This window comes from Artemia franciscana, chromosome 13 (genome assembly GCF_032884065.1).
Source record: "Artemia franciscana chromosome 13, ASM3288406v1, whole genome shotgun sequence".
In the NCBI taxonomy this organism is placed as follows: Eukaryota; Metazoa; Arthropoda; class Branchiopoda; order Anostraca; family Artemiidae; genus Artemia; species Artemia franciscana.
The window spans coordinates 45,183,167-45,210,603 of NC_088875.1; the positions used below are offsets into that span (position 1 = coordinate 45,183,167).

Sequence of the window (27,437 nt, forward strand, 5' to 3'; positions counted from 1 at the left end):
TTTAACAGGAGTGAACCAGTGGCTCCATAATACAATTGAACCTGCCCCTCCTTCGGCCAATGGAGCTTACACACTTTGTAAAAGAATCACAACATGAATTTCTTGGAGATTTCTGTAACTGAGCTACCAGCAGCAGTATTTTGTTTGAAATGACGTTTCTTTTTTTCTATGTAAGAGGACTATATTGGAGCCTATGATGGTGGATAATATGAAGTTGGGATCGGCTATTGCTCAAGCATATTCTATTGGATCAGTTACAACGTCAAATCGACTCCTATTGTGTAGACTCGCGCACATGTTACTGAAGGCTGAATTCAAGCTGAGTTTATAAATTCCTTTTTCAACCTTCGTTTTCACCTCCGAACGTTGAATGACAAAAGCTTCAATAAACATTTACATGTATGGCTTTCGATCAAATTTAAGGACTCTATGAATCTTTTTGACCCTGAAACCGTTGGGTTCCCTTCCATCACAAAAGAACTTGGTGAATAACAATGTTCTGATTCGGATCAAGGTCGGCAAGAAGGTTTTGTTTTTAAGTTGTTCAGTGCATACCCCCATCCTCTGCTAAAGATGAATCATATTGACTCAAAAAGGCCTTAGTCACCGGTCTCTTTATGCATGGAAAAACAAAATCAATTAACAAGTCATGAAGTTCCAAAGGTATTTCACCATGAATTTTAAAAAACCATCCTTGTGGTCCAATCTTCTCAACGCTGGTGGCAATGGCGAGGAAATTTTGAGTAGGGATTGGCAAGCCATTTGTAATCACTTTTCACCAGTGAATTGTCCAGTCGGATCAGTTTCCAAGATATAAGACCAGTGGAAAAATACCCTCCTCTCATTGATCCCTCTACAAATAGATACCGATTCATGTCGGTAATCAGACTTACTTTTTCTTTACTGATTTTTAGAATTAAATGCATAACCAGATGAGGAGTTGAAAATTAATAACCCAAATCAAACTCAAATTTGTGATAGATTTTTTCCGTTTTCTTACACACAATATGCAATAACACCAATACGTCACTTGCGAAGTACATTTTGCAATAATCCTTCCCTTTTTACACCCTCTTTTTGTCCAATCTTTCTTAGCAAATTTATAGTCGGTAGTGGTGCATTGACTTAGTGAACCATTAAATAAAAAAAAATAATGTTTTTAGCTGAAAGTAAGGAGCGACATTAAAACTTAAAACGAACAGAAATTACTCCCTATATAAAATGGGTTGTCCCCTCCGTAATACCTCGCTCTTTACGCTAAAGCTTTTAATTGTTTTAAAAAGTAGAATTGTGGCAAAGAGTCAAACTTTAGCGTAAAGAGCGAGGGATTACGGAAGGGACAGCCCATTTTATATACGGAGTAATTTCTGTTCGTTTTAAGTTTTAATGTCGCTCCTTACTTTCAGCTAAAAAAATTAGTTTTTTTATTTAATTTCTGAACGTTTTTGAATTAATGCATGTTTGGTTTTGGCTCTCCGCACATAAATTCTTAAAATGAAATTTGTATATTAATTCTTTTTTTTGGCTAAATGGCTTTCTCTTAGTTTTGATCAGACGATTTTGAGAAATAAGGGGTGGAGAAGTAGGCCTAGTTGCCCTCCAATTTTTCGGTTGCTTAAAAAGGCAACTAGAACTTTTAATTTTTAACGAACATTTTTATTAGTAAAAAATATACGTAACTTATAAATTAGTTACTAACGTAACAAACTTTCATAATCTTATATTTTTATTACGTAGACAAGGGGGTTTGTATCCTCGCTAATACCTCGCTCTTTCCACTAAATCTTAAGTTTTGTCCCAATTCTTTAAGAATGACCCCTGAATCAGAAAGGCCGTAGAATAAATAGTTGAAATTACTAAAAATACTTTAGCATAAAGAGCGAGGTATTTATCTCCTCCTAAATACCTCGCTCTTTATGCTAAAGTATTTTTAGAACCCCTCAAATGCGTAATAATCTCTGTTCGTTTTAAGTTTCAATGCTACTCCTTCCTTTCATTTAAAAAAAAACTTTTTCATGTTTATTTTTCATTGTTTTCTTATAGTAATGCTAGAAAATCATGCGCCCTTTTCCTTGAATTTTTCTTCCCCCATGACAGATTCCTCCAAGGAAAGATCTTCCAACATAGCCCCCTCCCCTCAGCCCCACCCTCTAAACAAAATAAAATCCCATGGGGGAGTAAATCATCCCCAAATACATAGTTATTATGGTTTCGACTATGCTGAACAAAATGGCAATCTCAAAATTTTGATCTGTTGACTTTGGGAAACAATGAGCGTGGGAGGGGGCCTAGATGCCCTCCAATTTTTTTGGTCACTTAAAAAGGGCACTAGAACTTTTCATTTCCGTTAGAATGAGCCCTCTTGCGACATTCTAGGACCACTTGGTCGATACGATGACCCCTGGGAAAAAGAAAAAAAAAACAAAACAAACAAATAAACACGCATCCGTGATTTGTCTTCTGGCAAAAAATACAAAATTCCACATTTTTGTAGATACGAGCTTGAAACTTCTACAGTAGAGTTCTCTGATACGCTGAATCTGATGGTGTGATTTTCATTAAGATTCTATGACTTTTAGGGGGTGTTTCCCCCTGTTTTCTTAAATAAGGCAAATTTTCTCAGGCTCGTAACTTTTGATGGGTACGACTAAACTTGATGAAACTTATATATTTAAAATCAGCATTAAAATGCGATTCTTTTGATGTAGCTATTGATATCAAAATTCAATTTTTTACTATTGTTTACTATTGAGTTTTGGTTACTATTGAGCCGGGTCGCTCCTTACTACAGTTCGTTACCAGAACTGTTCGATAAAGGAACTGGTGATTCTCTTTGTTCGGGAAATATCAAAGATGATTCTGAGAAAAATATTCTCACTTTTTAGACCATTTCTTTCTCAAAATGGTCTATTGGGGAAAATGCGTCTATTTATTGGGGGAGAGGGGGAGCTGGATATTCTACTCGTGGGATTTTTCCCGTTAATAAATCATACATTTTATCATGTAGAAAGTGCTGTTTACACTCCCCGTTCATACAATGCTCATATCTTGAGTGCCACATAAATCCAATACAACGATACCAGAAATTTGTGCAAACATTGTATCGGTTATATTATTATTTTATGAAAAGTGTTGTTTTGTCCGACATTAAAGGTCCACAAGGAAACTATTTGAAAGATGTTTTAAATGGGTATATATTGTTGTCTTCAGTAGATGAAAGCAACACTCTCAGCTAAATGCCCAGCAAATGTGCACTCTAAACGCACACTCCCCGTTCATACAGCACTCATATCTTGAGTGCCAGATAAGTCCAATACAATGATACCAGAAGTTTTTGAAAACAATGGATAGATTATACCATTATGTTATTAAAAGTGTTATTTGACCCGACATTAAACGTCCACAAAGAAACTATCTGAATGGTGTTTTAAATGGCTATATAGTGTCGTCCTCAGCAGCCAGATTACAACTAACTGTAAACTGTAGTTGTTCAGTGAATAAACAATAAAACTAATGACTTCCCTATCAGTCCTACTCCTACTAAGATCTCCTGGGCCTGCCGCGGGCCTGGTGACAAAAGTCAATCTAAAAGATGTTTTTTTTTATATTTTAAAGATATATAAACATACATTGAAAATACAACAACTCTGCCTTACATACACACGGAACATACTGATAAGAAAAAATCCTAAGAAAAGACACCACCACCACCAACCTCCGTTCTATAGCTATTGAATTTCAGTAAGTTTCTCCAGACCAAGATGTTTCTTATATTGTGCACAATCAAGTCATAATGAGGTAGTGCGCATGAGGTAGTACCTTCGCACCGCCCTTACTTAAATAGAGTTTGTCCGATATAGCTGACATGGCATTTTTTCTACTGAAACTGTGTAGTTTTCAAACCTTAGAGAGCGAATCGCCATGACTCTCACTCTTGGAACTAAACTACTTTCAACACAGTTTCAATAAACACTCAAATCGAAATTAATTTTAACATAGTGTGCAGGTATCTCCTTGCGGTTTTGTTTTATATCCTCATTGTGTGTTTGTGCAAAGTACACCTTAGGACCTGCAAACACACCATGGGATATCAAGTAGCTCTCGTCTCAGATTTTGGTAATAATAATTGATTTGGGGATTGGCGCTTCACTAGCTCTGGATAAATGGACTCATTTCAGTTGCTCAAGTCCATTCGAGGGCTATATGCTTACCATTTTCCAAATTACTTAATAAATTACCAATTTTAATTTTTAACGGAGTGAATCAGTTTCTCCATAATACACATGGACTCCCCCTCCCTCGGCCATTGGAGCTTAAAAATGTTGTAAAATAATCACAACATGAATTTCATGGAGATTTTTATAATTGAGCTACCAGCAGCAATATTTTTGTTTGAAATGACATTTCTTTTTTCCTATGTAAGAGGACCATGTTGAAGTCTATGATGGTGGATAATGTGAAATTGTGATCGGCTATTGCTCAAGCATATTCTGTTGGGTCGGTTACAACGTCACATCGACTCCTATTGCGTACACTCTCGCACATTTTACTGAAGGCTGAATTTTAGCTGAGTTTACAGATTTCTTTTTCAACCTTCGTTTTCGCTTCCAAACGTTTACTGACAAAAGTATCAATAAAAGTTTTCATGTATAGCTTTCATCAAATTTGAGGGCTCTACTCATCTTTGTGACCCTGAAACCGCTGGCTACCATCCATCACAAAAGAACTTGGTGAATAACAATGTTCTGATTCGGATCAAGGTCAGCAAGAAGGTTTTGTTTTGAGGTTGTTCAGTGCATACCCCATCCTCTACTAAAGATAAATCATATGGCCTCAAAGAGACCTAGGTCACCGGTCTCTTTATGCACAGAAAAACATAATCCTTTAACGAGTCATAAAGTTCCAAAGGTATTTCACCATGAATTTCAAAAAACCATCCTTGCGGTCCAGTATTCTCAACGGTGGCAATTTAGAGGAAATTTGGAGCACAGGGATTGGCAAGCCATTTGTAATTACCACACGGAAAATAATAGTGAGACATTGCCAACGAATAAAGGGAATTCATATCCATAAAACTGCACTCAACTTTTAACCGGTGAATTGTCCAGTTGGATCAGTTTCTAAGATATGAGACCAGTGGAAAAATACCCTCCCCTCATTGATCTCTCTATAAATAGATGCTGATCCACCTCAGTGATCAGACCTACTGCTTTTTTACTGGTTTTTAGAATTAAATGTATCACCAATTGAGGAATTGAAAGCTAATAGCCCAAATCAAAGCCAAATTTCTGATAGATTTTATCCATTTCCTTACACACAATATGCAATAACGTCAAAACATCACTTGCAAAGTACATTTTGCAGTAATTCTTCCCTTTTTACACCTTCCCTTTGTCCAATCTTTCTAGCAAATTCATAGTCAGTAGTGGTGCATTGACGAAGGGAACCATAAAACGCCTCGATATCAACAAATTTCAACAAAATTCCCCTTACATACCAAACACATATCTTAATTTTTAATGGCCTACTTGTCCTCTGATGATAGATTGATTTGGCAATTTAAGTTGCGCAGCCATGAAATTGAGTTGTTTTCTGTTGTTAAGTGCAGTCTGGATTCCGCGCATACAATATTCCCTACCCAATCTCTCAACTACCTCTACCAATTGTAATTGTAAACTACCTCTCACAAGTCAATTTACGCATGGGCGTAAGAGGCCGCAATTGCTTCATATTCTTTGATATGATTAAAATATGTTGGATCGCAAACATCTGTGAGTTTGGCTTCACAGTCTAAGGTGGTCTCTTCACTTTGTAGTAGTGAATTTTGAAAGTTCTTGAAACGCTTGTCACCGCTAACCGTTTCCACATACTGGTGTCCATGACGCTTACAGTGTCTCATATGATGCTTTAGCTGTAATTCAATACGAAGTTTAGAAAGACACATTGGACAATAATAGTCATGTGTAGTGCTCAAGCATATATTTAAAACCCGTTAATATAAAATCTCCCTCTTAAAACCCGACTAATATCTATTGGATTAAAAGGTGCAATTGATTCAGGTTCTGCACCTGGCGTGCAAAAAAATCCATACCCATCGCTTCACTGGTTCAATGGTCCGAGCCCTCAGTGGATATAGCACACCCTTTTTATTACTTCGTTCACCCTCCTCAAATTCTGTGCCATATTGTGAAACAGCAACACCAATGTTTAAATTTTCATCAGCCCGCTCAAACATATACATTGTTTTAAGTGTTACTGGATATTGACTTTTTAAACAACTGCAATCTATTTTATGAAACTCTACCAGCTCCACATTAGCTGCTAATTGGTCCAACTCAGTCTTATTACCATCCCTTTACAAGGGTTTGTGGGCTGCTATAGCTGCTATAGTGTGCGCTTGTTCAGTTTGACGCTATTTCAAAACTGATAGTGTTGTAATATTAACAACCTCTTTATAAAAAAACATGTTAATGAAACACTTTACAAAATTCTTTAAACTCACACATTAAATAGTACAAATTGAATTCAAATAAAAAAACATGTTTCAAGTTCTATTCATCTGCCACTTAGTCCCCTAATAGGGATGTAGAATCAGTAGCTAGAAACCTTATAATACTCTTATCTTACGCTAAGTAGAAAAAGCGACAGAAAAGACATCTGTTCTATTATGCGTCAATGAATAAACAACTTGAAGGGTAGGGGCTTTATGTTACAAGTACCAAAAATCAAAAAGAACTTTCAATTTTATTTCAGAATGTCAGATAAGGGAGATACAACAGCGAAGCAGCAAATTTAGTGTGGTGAAAAATCCGAAAAATATGCGTGTTTCCACCATTAGGACGCAAAAGTGTCGCTATAATCCTCAAATACGCTCAAACGATGTAACTAAAGCCAGAAAACAGGTAAATTATACAGTTTTTCTTTTGCGCATGTATCTCATAAATTTTCTGAGAAGCTTTGTGTGTAAGTTTGCGTGTGCCTGTGTGTGTGTTTGTGTGAGTGTGAGTGTGAGTGTGAGTGTGAGTCCGAGTCCGAGTCCGGGTCCGAGTCCGAGTCCGAGTCCGAGTTCGAGAGTGTGTGTGTGTGTGTGTGTGTGTGTGTGTGTGTGTGTGTGTGTGTGTGTGTGTGTGTGTGTGTGTGTGTGTGTGTGTGTGTGTGTGTGTGTGTGTGTGTGTGTGTGTGTGTGTGTGTGTGTGTGTGTGTGTGTGTGTGTGTGTGTGTGTGTGTGTGTGTGTGTGTGTGTGTGTGTGTGTGTGTGTGTGTGTGTGTGTGTGTGTGTGTGTGTGTGTGTGTGTGTGTGTGTGTGTGTGTGTGTGTGTGTGTGTGTGTGTGTGTGTGTGTGTGTGTGTGTGTGTGTGTGTGTGTGTGTGTGTGTGTGTGTGTGTGTGTGTGTGTGTGTGTGTGTGTGTGTGTGTGTGTGTGTGTGTGTGTGTGTGTGTGTGTGTGTGTGTGTGTGTGTGTGTGTGTGTGTGTGTGTGTGTGTGTGTGTGTGTGTGTGTGTGTGTGTGTGTGTGTGTGTGTGTGTGTGTGTGTGTGTGTGTGTGTGTGTGTGTGTGTGTGTGTGTGTGTGTGTGTGTGTGTGTGTGTGTGTGTGTGTGTGTGTGTGTGTGTGTGTGTGTGTGTGTGTGTGTGTGTGTGTGTGTGTGTGTGTGTGTGTGTGTGTGTGTGTGTGTGTGTGTGTGTGTGTGTGTGTGTGTGTGTGTGTGTGTGTGTGTGTGTGTGTGTGTGTGTGTGTGTGTGTGTGTGTGTGTGTGTGTGTGTGTGTGTGTGTGTGTGTGTGTGTGTGTGTGTGTGTGTGTGTGTGTGTGTGTGTGTGTGTGTGTGTGTGTGTGTGTGTGTGTGTGTGTGTGTGTGTGTGTGTGTGTGTGTGTGTGTGTGTGTGTGTGTGTGTGTGTGTGTGTGTGTGTGTGTGTGTGTGTGTGTGTGTGTGTGTGTGTGTGTGTGTGTGTGTGTGTGTGTGTGTGTGTGTGTGTGTGTGTGTGTGTGTGTGTGTGTGTGTGTGTGTGTGTGTGTGTGTGTGTGTGTGTGTGTGTGTGTGTGTGTGTGTGTGTGTGTGTGTGTGTGTGTGTGTGTGTGTGTGTGTGTGTGTGTGTGTGTGTGTGTGTGTGTGTGTGTGTGTGTGTGTGTGTGTGTGTGTGTGTGTGTGTGTGTGTGTGTGTGTGTGTGTGTGTGTGTGTGTGTGTGTGTGTGTGTGTGTGTGTGTGTGTGTGTGTGTGTGTGTGTGTGTGTGTGTGTGTGTGTGTGTGTGTGTGTGTGTGTGTGTGTGTGTGTGTGTGTGTGTGTGTGTGTGTGTGTGTGTGTGTGTGTGTGTGTGTGTGTGTGTGTGTGTGTGTGTGTGTGTGTGTGTGTGTGTGTGTGTGTGTGTGTGTGTGTGTGTGTGTGTGTGTGTGTGTGTGTGTGTGTGTGTGTGTGTGTGTGTGTGTGTGTGTGTGTGTGTGTGTGTGTGTGTGTGTGTGTGTGTGTGTGTGTGTGTGTGTGTGTGTGTGTGTGTGTGTGTGTGTGTGTGTGTGTGTGTGTGTGTGTGTGTGTGTGTGTGTGTGTGTGTGTGTGTGTGTGTGTGTGTGTGTGTGTGTGTGTGTGTGTGTGTGTGTGTGTGTGTGTGTGTGTGTGTGTGTGTGTGTGTGTGTGTGTGTGTGTGTGTGTGTGTGTGTGTGTGTGTGTGTGTGTGTGTGTGTGTGTGTGTGTGTGTGTGTGTGTGTGTGTGTGTGTGTGTGTGTGTGTGTGTGTGTGTGTGTGTGTGTGTGTGTGTGTGTGTGTGTGTGTGTGTGTGTGTGTGTGTGTGTGTGTGTGTGTGTGTGTGTGTGTGTGTGTGTGTGTGTGTGTGTGTGTGTGTGTGTGTGTGTGTGTGTGTGTGTGTGTGTGTGTGTGTGTGTGTGTGTGTGTGTGTGTGTGTGTGTGTGTGTGTGTGTGTGTGTGTGTGTGTGTGTGTGTGTGTGTGTGTGTGTGTGTGTGTGTGTGTGTGTGTGTGTGTGTGTGTGTGTGTGTGTGTGTGTGTGTGTGTGTGTGTGTGTGTGTGTGTGTGTGTGTGTGTGTGTGTGTGTGTGTGTGTGTGTGTGTGTGTGTGTGTGTGTGTGTGTGTGTGTGTGTGTGTGTGTGTGTGTGTGTGTGTGTGTGTGTGTGTGTGTGTGTGTGTGTGTGTGTGTGTGTGTGTGTGTGTGTGTGTGTGTGTGGTGTGTGTGTGTGTGTGTGTGTGTGTGTGTGTGTGTGTGTGTGTGTGTGTGTGTGTGTGTGTGTGTGTGTGTGTGTGTGTGTGTGTGTGTGTGTGTGTGTGTGTGTGTGTGTGTGTGTGTGTGTGTGTGTGTGTGTGTGTGTGTGTGTGTGTGTGTGTGTGTGTGTGTGTGTGTGTGTGTGTGTGTGTGTGTGTGTGTGTGTGTGTGTGTGTGTGTGTGTGTGTGTGTGTGTGTGTGTGTGTGTGTGTGTGTGTGTGTGTGTGTGTGTGTGTGTGTGTGTGTGTGTGTGTGTGTGTGTGTGTGTGTGTGTGTGTGTGTGTGTGTGTGTGTGTGTGTGTGTGTGTGTGTGTGTGTGTGTGTGTGTGTGTGTGTGTGTGTGTGTGTGTGTGTGTGTGTGTGTGTGTGTGTGTGTGTGTGTGTGTGTGTGTGTGTGTGTGTGTGTGTGTGTGTGTGTGTGTGTGTGTGTGTGTGTGTGTGTGTGTGTGTGTGTGTGTGTGTGTGTGTGTGTGTGTGTGTGTGTGTGTGTGTGTGTGTGTGTGTGTGTGTGTGTGTGTGTGTGTGTGTGTGTGTGTGTGTGTGTGTGTGTGTGTGTGTGTGTGTGTGTGTGTGTGTGTGTGTGTGTGTGTGTGTGTGTGTGTGTGTGTGTGTGTGTGTGTGTGTGTGTGTGTGTGTGTGTGTGTGTGTGTGTGTGTGTGTGTGTGTGTGTGTGTGTGTGTGTGTGTGTGTGTGTGTGTGTGTGTGTGTGTGTGTGTGTGTGTGTGTGTGTGTGTGTGTGTGTGTGTGTGTGTGTGTGTGTGTGTGTGTGTGTGTGTGTGTGTGTGTGTGTGTGTGTGTGTGTGTGTGTGTGTGTGTGTGTGTGTGTGTGTGTGTGTGTGTGTGTGTGTGTGTGTGTGTGTGTGTGTGTGTGTGTGTGTGTGTGTGTGTGTGTGTGTGTGTGTGTGTGTGTGTGTGTGTGTGTGTGTGTGTGTGTGTGTGTGTGTGTGTGTGTGTGTGTGTGTGTGTGTGTGTGTGTGTGTGTGTGTGTGTGTGTGTGTGTGTGTGTGTGTGTGTGTGTGTGTGTGTGTGTGTGTGTGTGTGTGTGTGTGTGGTGTGTGTGTGTGTGTGTGTGTGTGTGTGTGTGTGTGTGTGTGTGTGTGTGTGTGTGTGTGTGTGTGTGTGTGTGTGTGTGTGTGTGTGTGTGTGTGTGTGTGTGTGTGTGTGTGTGTGTGTGTGTGTGTGTGTGTGTGTGTGTGTGTGTGTGTGTGTGTGTGTGTGTGTGTGTGTGTGTGTGTGTGTGTGTGTGTGTGTGTGTGTGTGTGTGTGTGTGTGTGTGTGTGTGTGTGTGTGTGTGTGTGTGTGTGTGTGTGTGTGTGTGTGTGTGTGTGTGTGTGTGTGTGTGTGTGTGTGTGTGTGTGTGTGTGTGTGTGTGTGTGTGTGTGTGTGTGTGTGTGTGTGTGTGTGTGTGTGTGTGTGTGTGTGTGTGTGTGTGTGTGTGTGTGTGTGTGTGTGTGTGTGTGTGTGTGTGTGTGTGTGTGTGTGTGTGTGTGTGTGTGTGTGTGTGTGTGTGTGTGTGTGTGTGTGTGTGTGTGTGTGTGTGTGTGTGTGTGTGTGTGTGTGTGTGTGTGTGTGTGTGTGTGTGTGTGTGTGTGTGTGTGTGTGTGTGTGTGTGTGTGTGTGTGTGTGTGTGTGTGTGTGTGTGTGTGTGTGTGTGTGTGTGTGTGTGTGTGTGTGTGTGTGTGTGTGTGTGTGTGTGTGTGTGTGTGTGTGTGTGTGTGTGTGTGTGTGTGTGTGTGTGTGTGTGTGTGTGTGTGTGTGTGTGTGTGTGTGTGTGTGTGTGTGTGTGTGTGTGTGTGTGTGTGTGTGTGTGTGTGTGTGTGTGTGTGTGTGTGTGTGTGTGTGTGTGTGTGTGTGTGTGTGTGTGTGTGTGTGTGTGTGTGTGTGTGTGTGTGTGTGTGTGTGTGTGTGTGTGTGTGTGTGTGTGTGTGTGTGTGTGTGTGTGTGTGTGTGTGTGTGTGTGTGTGTGTGTGTGTGTGTGTGTGTGTGTGTGTGTGTGTGTGTGTGTGTGTGTGTGTGTGTGTGTGTGTGTGTGTGTGTGTGTGTGTGTGTGTGTGTGTGTGTGTGTGTGTGTGTGTGTGTGTGTGTGTGTGTGTGTGTGTGTGTGTGTGTGTGTGTGTGTGTGTGTGTGTGTGTGTGTGTGTGTGTGTGTGTGTGTGTGTGTGTGTGTGTGTGTGTGTGTGTGTGTGTGTGTGTGTGTGTGTGTGTGTGTGTGTGTGTGTGTGTGTGTGTGTGTGTGTGTGTGTGTGTGTGTGTGTGTGTGTGTGTGTGTGTGTGTGTGTGTGTGTGTGTGTGTGTGTGTGTGTGTGTGTGTGTGTGTGTGTGTGTGTGTGTGTGTGTGTGTGTGTGTGTGTGTGTGTGTGTGTGTGTGTGTGTGTGTGTGTGTGTGTGTGTGTGTGTGTGTGTGTGTGTGTGTGTGTGTGTGTGTGTGTGTGTGTGTGTGTGTGTGTGTGTGTGTGTGTGTGTGTGTGTGTGTGTGTGTGTGTGTGTGTGTGTGTGTGTGTGTGTGTGTGTGTGTGTGTGTGTGTGTGTGTGTGTGTGTAAATCCCAAGTCGTATTCCCAAAAGTTTAACATTTGACATTTTCTACGAGTATTTAAAACTGAATTGGAAACAGCGAGGACTAGGCGTTCTCCCTACAATTCTGCAAAGGAGCTCCCCTGTAGAAATAGTGGCATGAAAATGTACCTTTTCGTGTTTTGACATCCCCCCCCAAAAGAAAAACACAACCCTTGAACACTTCTTAGAACAATTTGAAAAAATTTCAACAGTAGTGTGACACCTGACAGATATAAAATGGTTAGTGATAACTCTGTTTTTATTTTCAGGTAATAAAAATGCTGATATTAGTTGTGGCGCTATTTCTTCTTTGCTGGGGCCCCAAATTCATCGTTGACACCGTAAAACACCAAGAAAGCTTTGCTGCGTTTACAGCTCTCTTCTACAAGATCAATTATATATCTTATCTTCTCCCATTTATTCATTCTTGCGTCAATCCAGTGATTTATTCCTTCATGTCCAAGAATTTCCGGGAGTCTATGAAACGCAGGTGGCAATGCCTGATGGATCGTTTACGAGGAAGGAAAAGAAGAACCAGTTTAGATTATCCTAGTGGGGAACTTTTAACTCGTTCATCTTATAATAGAACAAGCGTAACACCTATTATGAGCAGTGTTAGAAAGTTTCAGGGAACACACTATGATGGAGAATCAACAATTGTTTGACTAGTCAGAAGCTTCGTTGTATCATTCTCTATGATATTTATTGATTATCATTTTGAAATTCACTTAGTTTTGTAAGGCTCAAAAGAAAATCAGAAAATGTATTCATCGTAAAATTCTAATTTATGGGCACTTTGCTGTCTTGGAAAGTTTTGGAGTAAGATGAATCAAACGGGGATGAATCCAGAGCCTTAGTGATCTCCTGGGAAGACATTTTTTAGCACCTACATCCCCTCTTTTTCCTTCTAGAGGAAACCGACCTTTAGCAATCTTTGTGGTATAAAAATGACACTATGAAAAATAGAACTTTTACTCAAATAAGATACAACATTTGCACCTAATACCTTTACTCAACCCCAACTTATTTATTATAGATCTGTAAAAAGATATATTAAATTTACGGAAAAATAAAACCTTGATGTAGCTTAAAATTCGACTAGAATAGCACCAGTTGCATTTTCAAAGACGAAGTCCAATAAAAAAAAATGAAAACTTATAATTAATATAAAATATTTTTGTCCGATTTCGGACATATATAAAGCTAAAACGTATGCAACATTTTAAGTCTTAGAAAAAAGAAAAGGGTAGACATAGTAGCTCATCAATAACTTCCCACGGTGTATTTCTGGTCCTGGAATCATTCCTGAAAGTTTCTCTCACCTAACCCAACAACTTTCCAAAATAAGAAAAAGTCCCTTAGCTTGAATTTCACCGTAAATTTACCAGGGCAGTATCTAGCGGAGATGTCCAATGTTTTATCCCTCCCCTAGTTTTTTATCCGGCTCACAAAAAAATAACAAAAATACATGTAAACATATTTCATCACGTTTTGTAGTTTTTTTTCTGTAAAATCAGTCCCTGAACAGAAATACCTCGCCCCCCATCCGAAACGAAAATACTAGATACGGCCCTGATTCTAAAATCAAATGAAGAGCGCAATGTCAATAACCATGAGCAAAACCCCTTCATTATGAGCAGCGTTGGAAAGTTTTAAGGCAGTGAACTTAGAGGAAGAATCGACTCTTTTTTTAACTAGTTTAGGTTTGAATTTTAACTTGTCAAACTGCCTATTGATTATCAGTTTGATATAAACTTTTCTGTTACAACACGCACAAGAACTTTTTTAAGTGTGTTCCTAGTTCCTACATTTTTTGTAGATTGTCTATCTCAACCTCGTGAGGCAAGAACTTGACATGTACAACGAGCAGTGTTAAGGGAGTGGCACTTAAGGGAGTTGGACTTCGATGAAAATATGAAACAGGGACACCAATTGAGAGATGAGGAGTGTTCAGTGCTTAATTTCCCCATGTATCTTGAAAAACACATATTTTACATTTGGATTTTTAACAAATCGATTATATACCCCTCCATACCCTTTTGTATCTTTTTTTATAGAACAAAAATCCTTATCTCCCTCCCCCTTTTATATTTTGGTGAATTGGCGCAACTGATCCGATAACTGTTTGACTAGTCAAAAGATTTAAAATATAATTATGCGTGACATTCATTAATCATTATTTGCAAATTTATTATATTTTATCAAGTTTTAAAGTGTATTGATACATTAACTAAGAAAGGAAGAAATAATTGACGTTTGTGTATTGACGAACAGTCGAAGAAACCGGAAGTTAATCAGACAAATGCATCACCATTTTTCCTGCCAACAAGAATGGGGCCGATGAGGTCCAAGAAATAGAGAAAAGCTATCACACCAATCATCAATTCAAGCTTTTTCTATACTATGTGAGCAAAATAAACCTAACACTTAATTAGAAGAGGACCAATAAAGCTAAAATATGGACCCCCATGGTGCTAGAATAGATGTAAGTGTCGAGACAATTCCTTCAAAAGTGTGAGAAGCAGTCTCTAGCATATGAAATTTATTCTCATTGCTTTGTTTTGTATATTGAACTATTTAAGACATACTACAGTTCTAAAGCTGATACAGAGTATGGTGCAAAAACATGTTTTTTAATTAGAAGAGGACCAATAAAGCTAAAATATGGACCCCCATGGTGCTAGAATAGATGTAAGTGTCGAGACAATTCCTTCAAAAGTGTGAGAAGCAGTCTCTAGCATATGAAATTTATTCTCATTGCTTTGTTTTGTATATTGAACTATTTAAGACATACTACAGTTCTAAAGCTGATACAGAGTATGGTGCAAAAACATGTTTTTTAAGTGAAATCACTTCTGCGTCAGTCATACTAGTAGTATAGGGTCAACAGGGACGAGCAGCCAGTCTCACTACTATTTTCTTCCTTATTGGCCTAACCTCACGAGGAATGTTCAACAGCGATTCAAGTAGTGTTGCCATCTGCTTTGCTAAAGTCATAAATGACTTTTTTTGTTAACAAGAGTTATAAGTGGGGACATATTGTTTTCCAACAACACATGTTTTAGCTCTTAGGCAGCATTTTCTATTGATTTTATCGAATCAATGTCTGGAATAGGAATGTAACGTGACACCCAAGATTTCCTATGGTAAAAGAACGATACGTGACTCGACTCTTCCAACAAGCCATTGATAACATTATGTTCTTAGAAATACATTCTAGGCAAACAGTGCATTGTTTCTAGGCACTAGCCAACTGGTGTTAAGCATCCTTGCATAGTGCCAAGTTAATTGCGTAATCGATTTGTAAACTGGAGTTGGATTTTTGGCAAATGCTATTAGTGATTTTTTTCCAGGCGCCTTTTTGGCATAATTCCAAGAATAGGCATACCAAGTTGTTCTGAGGCAATTGCTAGACAGACATATTCTTTTGATGGACAATGATACTAGTTTTGGTCCCCAAAAATTGTAACGAATAAATACAACTTGCAAGGTATCCTTTTTGTGATGAAATGGTCTCTAGCAGATTGTTTTCCGTTACCGGGTATGTCCATGATTTTAGATCCCCGGTTCCCCCTTCAGGGTTCCATGCCCCCTTCCAGGGCCCCAATAACCCCCTCCCAAAAAATGATTTTTTCTTTGAACTTGGAATTTCTAGGATAGAGATTTATTTGAGACATCTAACTTTTGGGGGCTTAGAATTTTTTGGGACTTGCATTTTTTGGGGGAGGGGATGGGTACTCAGAAATTGTTTGAAAATTTTTTTTTTTGGTAGCTTAAATTTTTAACAATTTTTAGATTTTTTTTACATAGACACACAGACAGACATACAAAAAGACGCGTTGCAGGAATGGAGGGGTGCATGGCGCTGGTATCCATGTCATTGTTCCATCGACAACATGAATGATTACCCAATACCAGATGCTCGACAGACCAGGTGAGTGCACTCGTAAGGTGGGGGTGTATGGTGCTTGTATTAATGGCATTTTTTCATCGACAACATGAATGGTTACGCAATGTTCGGCAGACCAGGTTCGAGCAGTTGTATTATGGGGGTATCTGACACTTTTATTCATGGCTTTATTTCATCGACAAAATGAATTATTACGCAATACCAGATGCTTGACAGACCAGGTTCGTGCAGTTGTATATATGATTGTCAAATAAGACTTGCTTGTAATACAACTTTGGATGCTCATCGAAGACTTTACACGTAAGAGGAACAATAAAAGTAATGTATGTCAAAGACGTTTCCTTAGGCTTCAGATTTGCGTGCCCATCAAAGAAATCATACAAGCGAGAAGCCATACAATTTTGATATATGTTCAAAAAGGTTTTTCAGAGATCACGTTTGAACAGACTTCGAAGAATTCACACAGAAGAGAACAAAGGTGTGAGGTAAGTCAAAAAATGTTTTCTCGTAATTCAAATTTGTATTTTCATCAAAGAATACACACGAAATAACAGCCATACAAGTGGGGCGCATCTAAAAAAAAATTTCAGAAGCCATGTTTAAATAGACATCGAAGAATTCATACAAGAGACAAGTCACACAGGTCTGATGTATATAGAAAAATGTTTCCTCATAATTCAGATTTGTATGTTAATCAAAGAATACACACGAAAGAGAAGCCATACAAGTGTGATGTATGCAAAAACAAACTTTCTTATGATTTAAATGTGCATGTTCATCAAAGAACTCATAAAGTCGAGAAGCCATACAAGTGCAAAGCATATCAAAAAAGGTGAGAAAACATCATTCATTTTGCAAATTAAAGAGTTTTTAACAGGTTCATATTAGAAACAGACGTGATATGCTGGTAATTAGGCTGAGATTGGCAACTTAAAATGATTTTTGCGAAAGTTTGACAAATTATTAGCAAATGGCTCTGTCAATTTAATACTTTCGGTAGGGAACAATAGTACAATAAGTTTGTTAAATTAAGGATCTGTCTTGCAATTGGCTTGTTTTAAGAATATGTTTGACGATGCATGCTAAAAAATGAGGTTTACAAAGATATTTTGAAATGATTTCTACGTACTATTGATAGGTTATTACGAAATGGTTCTATCATGTTAATGGTTTTTGAAGGCAAACCATTGGACAATACATTATCAAATCAAGGATGTTTCTTGCAATTGGCTTTTTTTAAGGTAATTTTTGCCTTTGCTGGCTGGAAAATGAGGTTGACACAAACAATTTGAAATGATTTTTGGTAAGTTTGTCAAATTATTAGCAAATGGTTCTGCCGAGTGATTATTTTTGGGAAGGATGCCACAGGACAACAAGTTATAAAATTGGAAAAATTTCAGATGTAAATCAAGGATTTTACTTGCAACTGGACTTTTTTAGGGAAATGTTTGACGTTACCTGCTAAAAACTAGCTTGAATCAGGAGATTTATCTTGAGAAATCTTCATTAATAGGTGATTTGAAATGATTTCTGCATAATATTGACACGCTATTAGCAAATGGTTCTGTCATGTTAATATTTTTTGGAAGCAAACCATAGGACAATAGGTTGTTAAATCAAGGATGTTTCTTGCAATTGGCTTTTTTAAGGAGATTTTTGACGTTGCATGCTTGAAAATGAGGTTGACATAGACAATTTGAAATGATTTTTGTATAAATTTGACAGGTTATTGCCAAATGGTCAAGTGACCTGTCAAGTTAATATTAAATAGTAAAATAGTAAAAATTAAATAGTAAGTCAAAATATTGTGCTTAAAGGAGGATAGAGATACAAATCTGAATACTGAAGTACGTCTTTTGTCCTTACGAGGTGAGGGGAGGGGGGTAGACTCCAAATTTTTTGGGGAAGGCGGATTTGTCTGTGTGTAAATTCTGAAAGCAGACTAGAGCAGGGAAAAATGGTTAATGATCGTGTTATTTTTAAGACCATGTTCAGTTGCTTTTATCATATTTATAAGTATTCACTTCTTTTTCCACATTAAACAGCTTCTAGGTCTATAAACATAGACCTTCGATTTTTTTCGATTCGATTCTTCGCTACGGACAGATTTTGGTGTCCCTTTGACTGACTGAATGTCAAACAATAACTTGTTCAAAATATCTCATTAAATTCCATGTTTTAGAGCTAAAATAAAAGAAAGGTTATGCTAGCTAGGCCACGCTGACAGAGGGCCAAAGGTAGTGCTTTTGGCCATCCAAACTGAGGCCAAACGAAAATTAGGTTATCTCCGAATGAGGTGATAAAAGTCAATAACGAAGGACTTGGAACTGAATATAGAATTTCATGGGAGGGGGTAATGAGGCATTATATGCTAATAGGGAAACGATGGACGGGAAGTACAACAAACTAGGATAATCTATCTTTTAGATTGACCCATGAGACTTTGTCTACTTCTGCTTCCTTCAGCTTGGTATAAGCATAAACAAGATGACTTATATGTAGTTTTCAACAAATGCTAGACTAGAGTCTAGTGACGTATAAGAAAAAGTAAAAAGAAATAGATTACCATAATCAGTTGCTCCGAATCCTGTAACAGTTGGAATTTCCCCAACAAGTGAAAATTCATCATCTTCGGTAGACGGGAGGCAAACGGGTCTCACATAATCTGTGTATTTGGCTTTGCCATCAAGTGTAAATATTGCAACGTCATTATAAAAGCCGTGAGCTCTGAAATTGGGATGGACTCGAACTTCTTTAACTTTGTAAGACTGCATTTTCGAAGTGTCTCCTGTTATAAGATTTGTTCTTCCTAGTTCAACACTGAATTGAGAAGTATCAAACCTAAAAGCAGATAGTAATTGAAATTGTGAAGTTTGACATTTTGACCAAAGAGAGAATTATTCGATTATGACAGTGACATTACTGATCCTGTCCTATTTGGCAATAATGGTCAAGTATACCCTGTCAAGTGAATATTTTTCAGAAGGATGCTATAGGACAACAGGTTGTAAAATTGGTTAAAATTTCCGATTTAAATCAAGGATTTGCCTTGCAACCGGCTTTTTTAGGGAAATGTTTGATGTTAAATGCTAAAAATAAGCTTGAATCAGGGGATTTATTTTGAACAACCTTCATTAATTTTTTTAATTAAAGGGATTTTTAACAGGTTCATATTAGAACTGGTCATGATATGCTGGTAATGAGGTTGACATAGACAATTTGAAATGGTTTCTATGTAAATTTGACATGTTAACAACAAACGGTTCTGTTTAATATTTTTCGAAAGAGGCCATAGGACAATAGGTTGTTAGATCAAGGATTGGTCTAAACATTGGCTTGTTTTAAGGGAATGTGTGATGTTGCATGCTACAAAATGAGGTAGACATAGCAAATTTGAAACAATTCCATTTGCTAATAACCTGTTAAATTTTCGTAGAAATCCTTTCAAATTGTCAATTTTAACCTCATTACCGGCATACCAAGGCTGTTTCTAATATGAACCTGTTGAAAGCCAGTTAATTTTCAAAATCAAAGAAGGTTTTTCACCTTTTTGTTATACTTTACATTTGATAGGTTTCGATTGTGTGAATTCTATGATGTACATGCAAATTTAAATTATGACAAAAACATTTTTTATGTACGTCACACTTGTATGGCGTCTCTTTCGTGTATATTCTTTGAGAAATATAAAATTTTGATTATGAGAAGAAATTTTTGACATACATCACACCTGTATGGCTTCTCTTTTGTATGAATTCTTCGACGTTTATTGAAATATGACTTCTGAAAAAAAAGTTTTGACATACATTACACCCTAATGGCTTTTCTATTGTATAAATTCTTTGATGTGAACACGAATTTGAAACCCAAGAAAACATTTTTTTTACATACGTTGAATTTGCATGACTTCGCTTTTCGTGTGATTTTGTTGATGAGCTTGCAAAGTTGCATTACGAGTAAACTTTTTGACATTCATCACACTCAAAAGACTGCTACTTTGTGCGAATCCTTTAATGTATATTTCAAATTGGAAACCTGATTAAACATTTTTTGACATACATTATACTTGTATGGATTCTTTTTCGCATGAATTATTTCATGAGTGTGCAAATGTGAATTATGAGTATACTTTTTTGACATGCCTCACACTTATATGGATGCTCCTTTGGGTGAATTTATTAAAGTACATTTAAATTCGAATCCTGGGTAAATATTCCTTTGACATACATCACACTTTAATGGCTTCTCTTTCGTGTGTATTCTTTGATGAGTTCGAAAGTGCATATATGAATTATTAGAAAACATTATTGACATACATAAAACCTATATGCCTTCTCTTTTTGGTGAATTATTCGATGTCTATTCAAGTACGGCTTCCACAAAAACCTTTCTTTACATACATTACACTGGTAAGGCTTCTTGATTATATGAATTCTTTGATGTACGCGCAAATTTGAAACCTGATTACAAATTTTTGACATAAATAGTACTTGTATGGCTTCTCTTTCGTGTGAATTCTTCGATGAGCATGTAAAGTTGTATTGCGAGTAAACTTTTTTTCACACACGTCAAACTCATACAGCTACTTCGTTTGTGAATTCTTTCATGTGCATAGAAATTGGAAACTTGATCAAACCTTTTTTGAGATACAGTACACCTGTATGGCTTTTCTTTCGTGTGGATTCTTTGATGAGTATGCAAAGTTGAATTATGAGTAAATTTTTTTTTGAGATGCTTCAAACGTACACGGATGCTACTTTGTGTGTATTTATTGATGTGCATCCAAAGTTAAAACCTAATTAAACATTTCTTTGACATACATCGCACTTGTATGGCTTTTCTTTCGTGTGTATGTTTTGATGAGCATACAAATTTGAATTATGAAAAACATTTTTGACACACCTCAAACCTAAACGGTTTCTTTTTGGGTGAATTCTTTGATTTTTTTCCAATATATTTTCTAGAATAAACTTTTTTAGACACATTACATTTGTATGGCTTCTCGATTGTATAAATTATTTGGTGTGCACGCAAATTTGAAACCTGAATAAGCTTTTTTGACATAAATCACGCTTGTATGGCTTCTTTTTGGTGTGAACATGTAAAGCTGAACATGAAAATGCAAAGCTGAATTACGAGTATACCTTTTTTGACATACCTCACTTACGTGACGTTGCTCCTTTGTGTAAATTCATTCATGTGTATGCAAGGTTCAAACCTGATTAAACCTTTTTTACATACATTACACTTTTATGGTTTTGTATTGTATGAATTCTTTGATGAACATGCAAATTTGAATTATGAGAAGACATTTTGTGACATACATCACAGTCGTATGGCATTCTTTTTCGTGTGAATTCCTCGAAGAGCATGCAAAGTTGCACCGCGAGTCAACCTTTTTGACATATCTCACACTCATAAGGTTGCTTCTTTTTTGGGAATTCCTTTACGTGCATGCACATTTGAAACATTATTAAACCTTCTTCTTCATGCCTCAGACTCATATGTCTACTCCATTGTGTGAATTTGTAGATGTGCGGCAAATTTGAAACCTGAGTAGACATTATTTGACATATTTCACATTTATATGGCTTCTCTTTCGTGTGTATTCTTTGATGAAGATGCAAATTTTAATTATGAGAAAACATTTTTTAACATACATCACACCTGCATTATCTTTTGTGTGAATTCTTGGATGTATATTCAAATACAACTTTAGAAAAAAACCTTTTTTGACATATATATCGCACTTATAGGTTTCTGGATTGTATGAATCTAGATTGTATGAACCTATTCTAGCTTTATTGTGCACGCAAATTTGAAATCTGAGAAAGTCATTTTCGACATACATCACACTTGCATGGCTTCTGTTCCATCTAAATTGTTCGATGAGCATCCAAATCGCATTACGAATAAACTTTGTTTGACATACCTCACAATCATAAATACAAGCGAACACACGGTCCGTCAAGCATCTGGTATTGCGTAATCGTTCATATTGACTATAAAAGAGTTCCATAAATACTATAGTCCCATATACTCCCACCACACAAGCGCATGCACCTACTCTGTCGAGCATCTGGTATTGCGTAATCGTTCAGGTTGTCGATGAGACAATTCCACGAATACCGGTGCCATATACCCCCCCCCCCTTACAAGTGCACTCACATGGTCTGTCGAGCATGTGGTATTGTGTAATAATTCATGTTGTTGATGAAAAAATGACATGAATACCAGCGCCATTTCCTGTAACACGTCTTTTTGTATGTTTTTCTGTGTGTCTGTGTAAAAAATAAAAAATTCTGTCCCGAAACAAAAAAATTAAGTTCCACAAGAAAAGTCCCAAACAGTTTCTGAGTCCCCCTAAGAAAAATCCCCCAAAAATTCCCAAGAAAAATCCCAAAGAAAAGTTCAAAGAGAATAAGTCCAAAAAAATTTAAAGCCCCAAATAGTTTTAGGTCAAGTCCCAAAAACAGTAAGTTCATTGAAAAAAGGCGGTAGGGGAAAAAAGTTGGGGTGAAGGGGAAATTCTTCCCCCTTAACGGGGAATAGGAACATGGAGGGAGACGTGGGGATCCAAAGTCGTGCGCAAGCCCGGCAATGGAAAACCAATGTGCTCGGGACCATTACATTACAAAAAGGATATCTGGCCGGTTTTATTCATGACCGAAACAAGCGCCGTAGGCCATCAAAAGAATATGTTTGTCTAGCAATTATCTTGAATCACTGTGGTTTGCATATTCTTGGAATGATGCCAAAATGCGCCCGGAAACAAATCACTGATAGCATTTATCAAAAATACAACTCCATTCAAGAAACCGAAAACGCACTTAACTTGGTATGATACAATGATGCTTAACACCAGTTAGCTAGTAACCAGAAATAATACATGGTTTGCCTAGAATGAATTTTTAAGAATACAATATCAACAATGACTTGTTGGTATAGTCGAGTAACTTACTGGAAGAGCCTAGTAAATCATGGGTCTCACGTTAGATTCCTAAACCAGACGTAGATTCCACACAATAAGGGGGAAAAGCTGCTTAGAAGCTAAAAAATGTGTTGTTGGGAAAAAACAAATCGTCATCTATAGCTTTAGTTAACAAAAAAGCTATCTAAAACTGTAGTTATGTAGATGATAACGCTAGTGGAATCGCCGTTAATCATCCTTCGTGGTCATAAGCCATTAAGGAGGAAAGGTGTTCAGGGGACTGGCTGCTCGCCCCTGTTGACCCGATACTACTAATACCAATGTATGAAGGGTTGTGAGCATTTCAATTCAGATGACCGACTAAATATGATGTATGGCACAAAAACAGGTTTTCTTATGAAAATACTTCTGTTTCAATCGTAGCTATGTATTAAGGGTTGTGAACATTCAATTTCAGTTGACCAATTAAAAATGATGCATGGCAAAAACGAATATTTTTCTACGAGATATCATTTATGTGTGAACCATACCTGTGGACCGAGGTATAATACAATTCCACTTCCTTCAAGTTGACCCTAAAGCTTCTGAGGAAAGTTCGAGAAATGTTGCCGCATAGGTGGAAGCTATTTGCGTTTTTGAACCCCCTCCCCTAGAAAAATTTTCGGGTTTCTTCTTTCCAAAGCCTCAGGGCAATGAACATTTAAGAAGAATGAACGAACGGTTACTGTTTGATGCCTGTGAATGTTAAACAATATACAATGATAATTAATTAGTTTTATGTAATATGTTAACCGTTGATGTTAAATCTATAATGACTAATACAGTACTTACAATATTATATTTTATGATATCCTGTTCGTTGCGTTAGGTTTTCAGGAATAAGGAGGAGAAGAAACATAATTGAGTGGGAAAAAAGTGAAGGAAAACGCACTATCCTCGGGGTGGCTGTAAAGTCACACTAATGGGTTTTTATTGGGATCAACCTTGAAAAACTTTAATATTTGGAAAGATGGAAATAGCTTCACACGTTTTCTTTGCATGTTTTTTAGGAACATAACGAGAAAAAGGTTGAGATGGCTAAAACACTAGTCCTTGTCGGCTAACTATCTAAGGCCAAAGGAATAGCAAAGTATCCCCAAATGGGATTGGAGGATGTCATAAAGAAAGATTTATGGGAAATGAGAGCTTCTTGAAAGTGCCTACAGAGGTAGGCTTTGAATAGATAGGGATGTGGGAGGAGTGGGAGTAACTTTATTGGCCTTAGACAGCTTGACGCTGAGCTAAAATGTCAATAGTAGTAGTAGTAGCAGTAGTATCACCAAGATGGTTTTGATGACACACATACTCTCTAATCTTTTCTTCCTTTAATGAGTTCACTCGAACGGCGACCCCCTCAGAACGCAGGTGTCGTTAAATTTCATCGAGATGCAGGTATATGTTACGTCATAGGGAACGCTTTCTAAGAGATATAAGTGTCTGTTACGTAATTTGGGAGGGTTTACTTTGATTGTTACGAAATAGAGTTTGTTTATTTGTGTTGTTACACAATAGAGTTTGAGGTGTTACGTAATAAGGTTTGTTACAATCCACTAGTCAAGCAGGGAAGTTTTTTCAAGACATTTCTCTTCAAGACATTTCAAGACGCTTTTTAGACATTCTTCCGAAAAACCTTTTTCAAGACATCTCAAGATATTTCAAGACATTTTCTAGAACAACTTTTCTTCAAGGCGTTTTTCTGCATGATTTCTTTAATTGTTGTGTATTAGGGGAATGTTTACTTATGTTAAGGATGGCGAATTCTAACAAGACTTGTTTCTTGAAGCTCCTGTGGGGGATCCCCGTTTTTAACTGTGAAGTGGGGGCGCACACGTGGGGTTTTACGTAATGACAAAGCACACAAGGGTTCTTGCATAATAATTTAAGATATTTTTTCTTTGAACACGTTTTCCTCATCGAACTTATTAGAATGATTAAGCTGTTGATTACGTGTTTCCTATGACTGCAATAATTGAGATGTTGAGGGGAAAATCGATTGATAGAGTTTTGTTATTTTTTAATCCCAAAGAGAAGGGTTGATACATGTTCCTTATGGCTGCAATAATTTAGATGCTAAGGAGAAAATCGATTGCTAGAGTTTGGTTATTTTTTAAGTCCACCTGCATAATAAGTAATGCTTTAGAGAATGTTATCAGATAATATAGCTATAATAGATGAAATAAAAGCGAGAGTACCATTATGGCTAGAATATACTACACCTTCATACATGATCAAAACTTTTTCCTTTTCCGTTTTACTACACAGAATTTTACGCTTATACTAAGGGAATTATCGAAGCAAACCTATGTGCATAGGCTACGAGATGCCTAAATTGCTTTAGTGAAATATATTAAAGTTTTATCCTGGATCAATAAATCTAAAAGATACAAACTTTTGCACATACAAATTTAATCCCTTAGGTCTATGCCTCTCTACCATAGTTCTGCCCTAGGAATAAACATGGACGGATAAGAGATAAAGTTATCTATTAACAATTGAACTCATATCATTTTCATTCCATCCTATTAAGGGCTTATGCCAGATTTGCCTCTCACTCAATCGGACTATCTTTCTTGGAATCCCTAGGACCCTAACCCTAGGAGTCCAGACCAAACCATAGACATCTAGACCAAGTCGTAAAAATCGAGAGATCAACATCTACAAATCCAGAAAATTCCTTAGAAATCATGACTAGCGCATAGAAATCCAGACCAAACCGTAATAAAACCGAGACCAAAATCTAGAAATCATGTTCAACCTCTAAAACTTAAAACCAATCCAAAGAAGTCAAGAGCAACATCTAAAATCAAGACTAGTACATACAAGTTATGACTAGACCGTAGAAATTCAAAAGAAATTCATGAAAAATGAAGACCAAACTGAAGAAATCAAGGCCAATCTCTAAAAACCAAGACCTATCCAAAGAAATCAAGAGGTCAATATATAGAAATCTAAAGCAATCTCATAGAAATTAGAATCAATGCTTTAAAATCGAGACAAACTCGTAAAAAACAAGAAATCAACATGTAGAAGTTCTGAACAATCCTTAGAAATTACGACCAGTGCATAAAAATCCTGACAAAACCGTAAAAACCTATGATTTCTAGAGACCAAACTCTAGAAAGCATGGTCAACCTAAAAAAATCAGGACCAATTCAAAGGAATCAAGGGCAACATACAAAAATGAAGACCACTACACACAAGTCATGACCAGACCATTGAAATCCCAATGAGTTCGTAGAAATAAAAACCAAACTGAATGAATCAAGTGGTCAATATTAGAAATGAAGACCAATCCGGAGAGTTTAAGAGGTCATTACGTAGAAATCAAGGTCAATGCATGGAAATCAAGACCAAGCCATAAAAATCATAACCAGTTCATAGAAATTCAGACCAAACCGTAAAAATCAAGAGCAAAGTCTAGAAATCAAGGTCAACCTCTAAAACCAAGACTAATCCGATGAAATCAAGGGCAACATCTACAAATCAAGATCAAGACACATAAATCATGACCAGACACTAGATGTCTTGACGAATTCTTTTCCTAGAAATGGCATATCATAAAAATCGAGAGATCAATACCTAAAAATCCAGAAAATTCTTTGGAAATCATGACCAGTGCATAGAAATCCAGACCAAACCAAAATAAAACCGAGACCAGAATCTAGAAATCATGGTCAACCTCTAAAACTTAAAACCAATCCAAAGAAGTCAAGAGCAACATCTAAAATCAAGACCGATCAAGACCAAGACCAAAATTCAAGACAAGTTATGACTAGACCGTAGAAATCCAAAAGAAATTTATGAAAAATGAATACCAAATTGAGGAAATCAAGGCCAATCTCTAAAAATCAAGACCTATTCAAAGAAATCAAGAGGTCAATATGTAGAAATCTAAAGCAACCCCATAGAAATTATAATCAATGCTTTAAAATCGAGATAAACTCGTAAAAATCAAGAAATCAACATGTGGAATTTCTGAACAATCCTTAGAAATTATGATCAGTGCATAAAAGTCCAGACCAGACCGTAAAAACCAAGACCAAACTCTAGAAATCATGGTCAACCTCAAAAACTCAAGACCAATTCAAAGGAATCAAGAGCAACATATAAAAGTCAAGACCACTACATACAAGTCATGACCAGACCATTGAAATTCCAACGAGTTCGTAAAAATAAAGACCAAAGTGAAGAAATCAAGTCCACTACATACAAGTCAAGACATACAAATCATGACCAGACACTAGATATGTTGACGAATTCTTTTCCTAGAAATTTCATATCTACCACAAAGAGAATCACATCCTTCAGTCAACTCATCTTTAAATCTTTTCTTTTCAGAAAATTTTGAAATGAATGTAAAACATTTTTAGCCCTTACAAGACCTGTTGGGTAATATTCGTCCAATAGTCAAGGTTGGATTCACTTGAGTCTTTGTCGCTTTTTAACTCTCTTTTCTTACAAGGAGCAAAAGCTCAGGTCTTCGGATATCTGATGCATATGGTTTGATTGGTTTTGATGGTTTTAGATTTCTACATTTCAATCTCTTGATTACTTTTATTGGTCTTGATGCCTAGGGTTTGGTTTGAGTTTCTAGGGTTGACTCTAATTTTTATAAAGTCATGTGGATTTCTGTACATTCGTTTTGATTTCTATGGATTGATCTTGATCTTAAAGGTTATTTTCGATTTCTACAGTTTAGTATTTAGGAGTTATTTTCATTACAAACCCTCAAAAATATCTTAATATGGCTTAAATTTACCTCTAACGAGATTATGTGAAATTTGAAAAGAAAATAT

The 27,437-nt window shown here is 38.0% G+C and overlaps 2 protein-coding genes across 2 annotated transcripts in view; one reads left to right on the forward strand and one right to left on the reverse strand.

The window, feature by feature from the left end:
• Positions 1 to 23,428, forward strand: part of LOC136034987 (galanin receptor 2a-like) — a 146,297-nt gene extending 122,869 nt beyond the window's left edge. Inside the window, exons 6-7 of the mRNA XM_065716556.1 lie at positions 6,754 to 6,902; positions 12,031 to 23,428. Of these exons, the coding sequence (XP_065572628.1) occupies positions 6,754 to 6,902; positions 12,031 to 12,426 (545 nt within the window). The 3' untranslated portion in view covers positions 12,427 to 23,428. The remainder of the gene's footprint in view (positions 1 to 6,753; positions 6,903 to 12,030) is intronic.
• Positions 14,645 to 21,877, reverse strand: LOC136034336 (proclotting enzyme-like). The gene is made up of 3 exons (XM_065715469.1): positions 21,840 to 21,877; positions 18,238 to 18,512; positions 14,645 to 14,748 (listed from the first exon to the last, which is right to left on the reverse strand). The coding sequence occupies exons 1-3, from the start codon at positions 21,875 to 21,877 to the stop codon at positions 14,645 to 14,647; spliced, it is 417 nt and encodes a 138-aa protein (XP_065571541.1).
• Positions 23,429 to 27,437: the final 4,009 nt, after the last annotated feature.

What these genes read in the sequence shown, in the direction of transcription:
- LOC136034336 (XM_065715469.1), bottom strand. Translation starts at nt 21,877, where the DNA reads ATGAATTATTACACAATACCACATGCTCGACAGACCAT. An exon ending in CCACATGCTCGACAGACCAT is followed by an intron (nt 18,513 to 21,839) that starts GTGAGTGCACTT and finishes ATCTGCTTTTAG; the next exon opens with GTTTGATACTTCTCAATTCA. An exon ending in ATTCGGAGCAACTGATTATG is followed by an intron (nt 14,749 to 18,237) that starts GTAATCTATTTC and finishes TTATGACTTTAG; the next exon opens with CAAAGCAGATGGCAACACTA.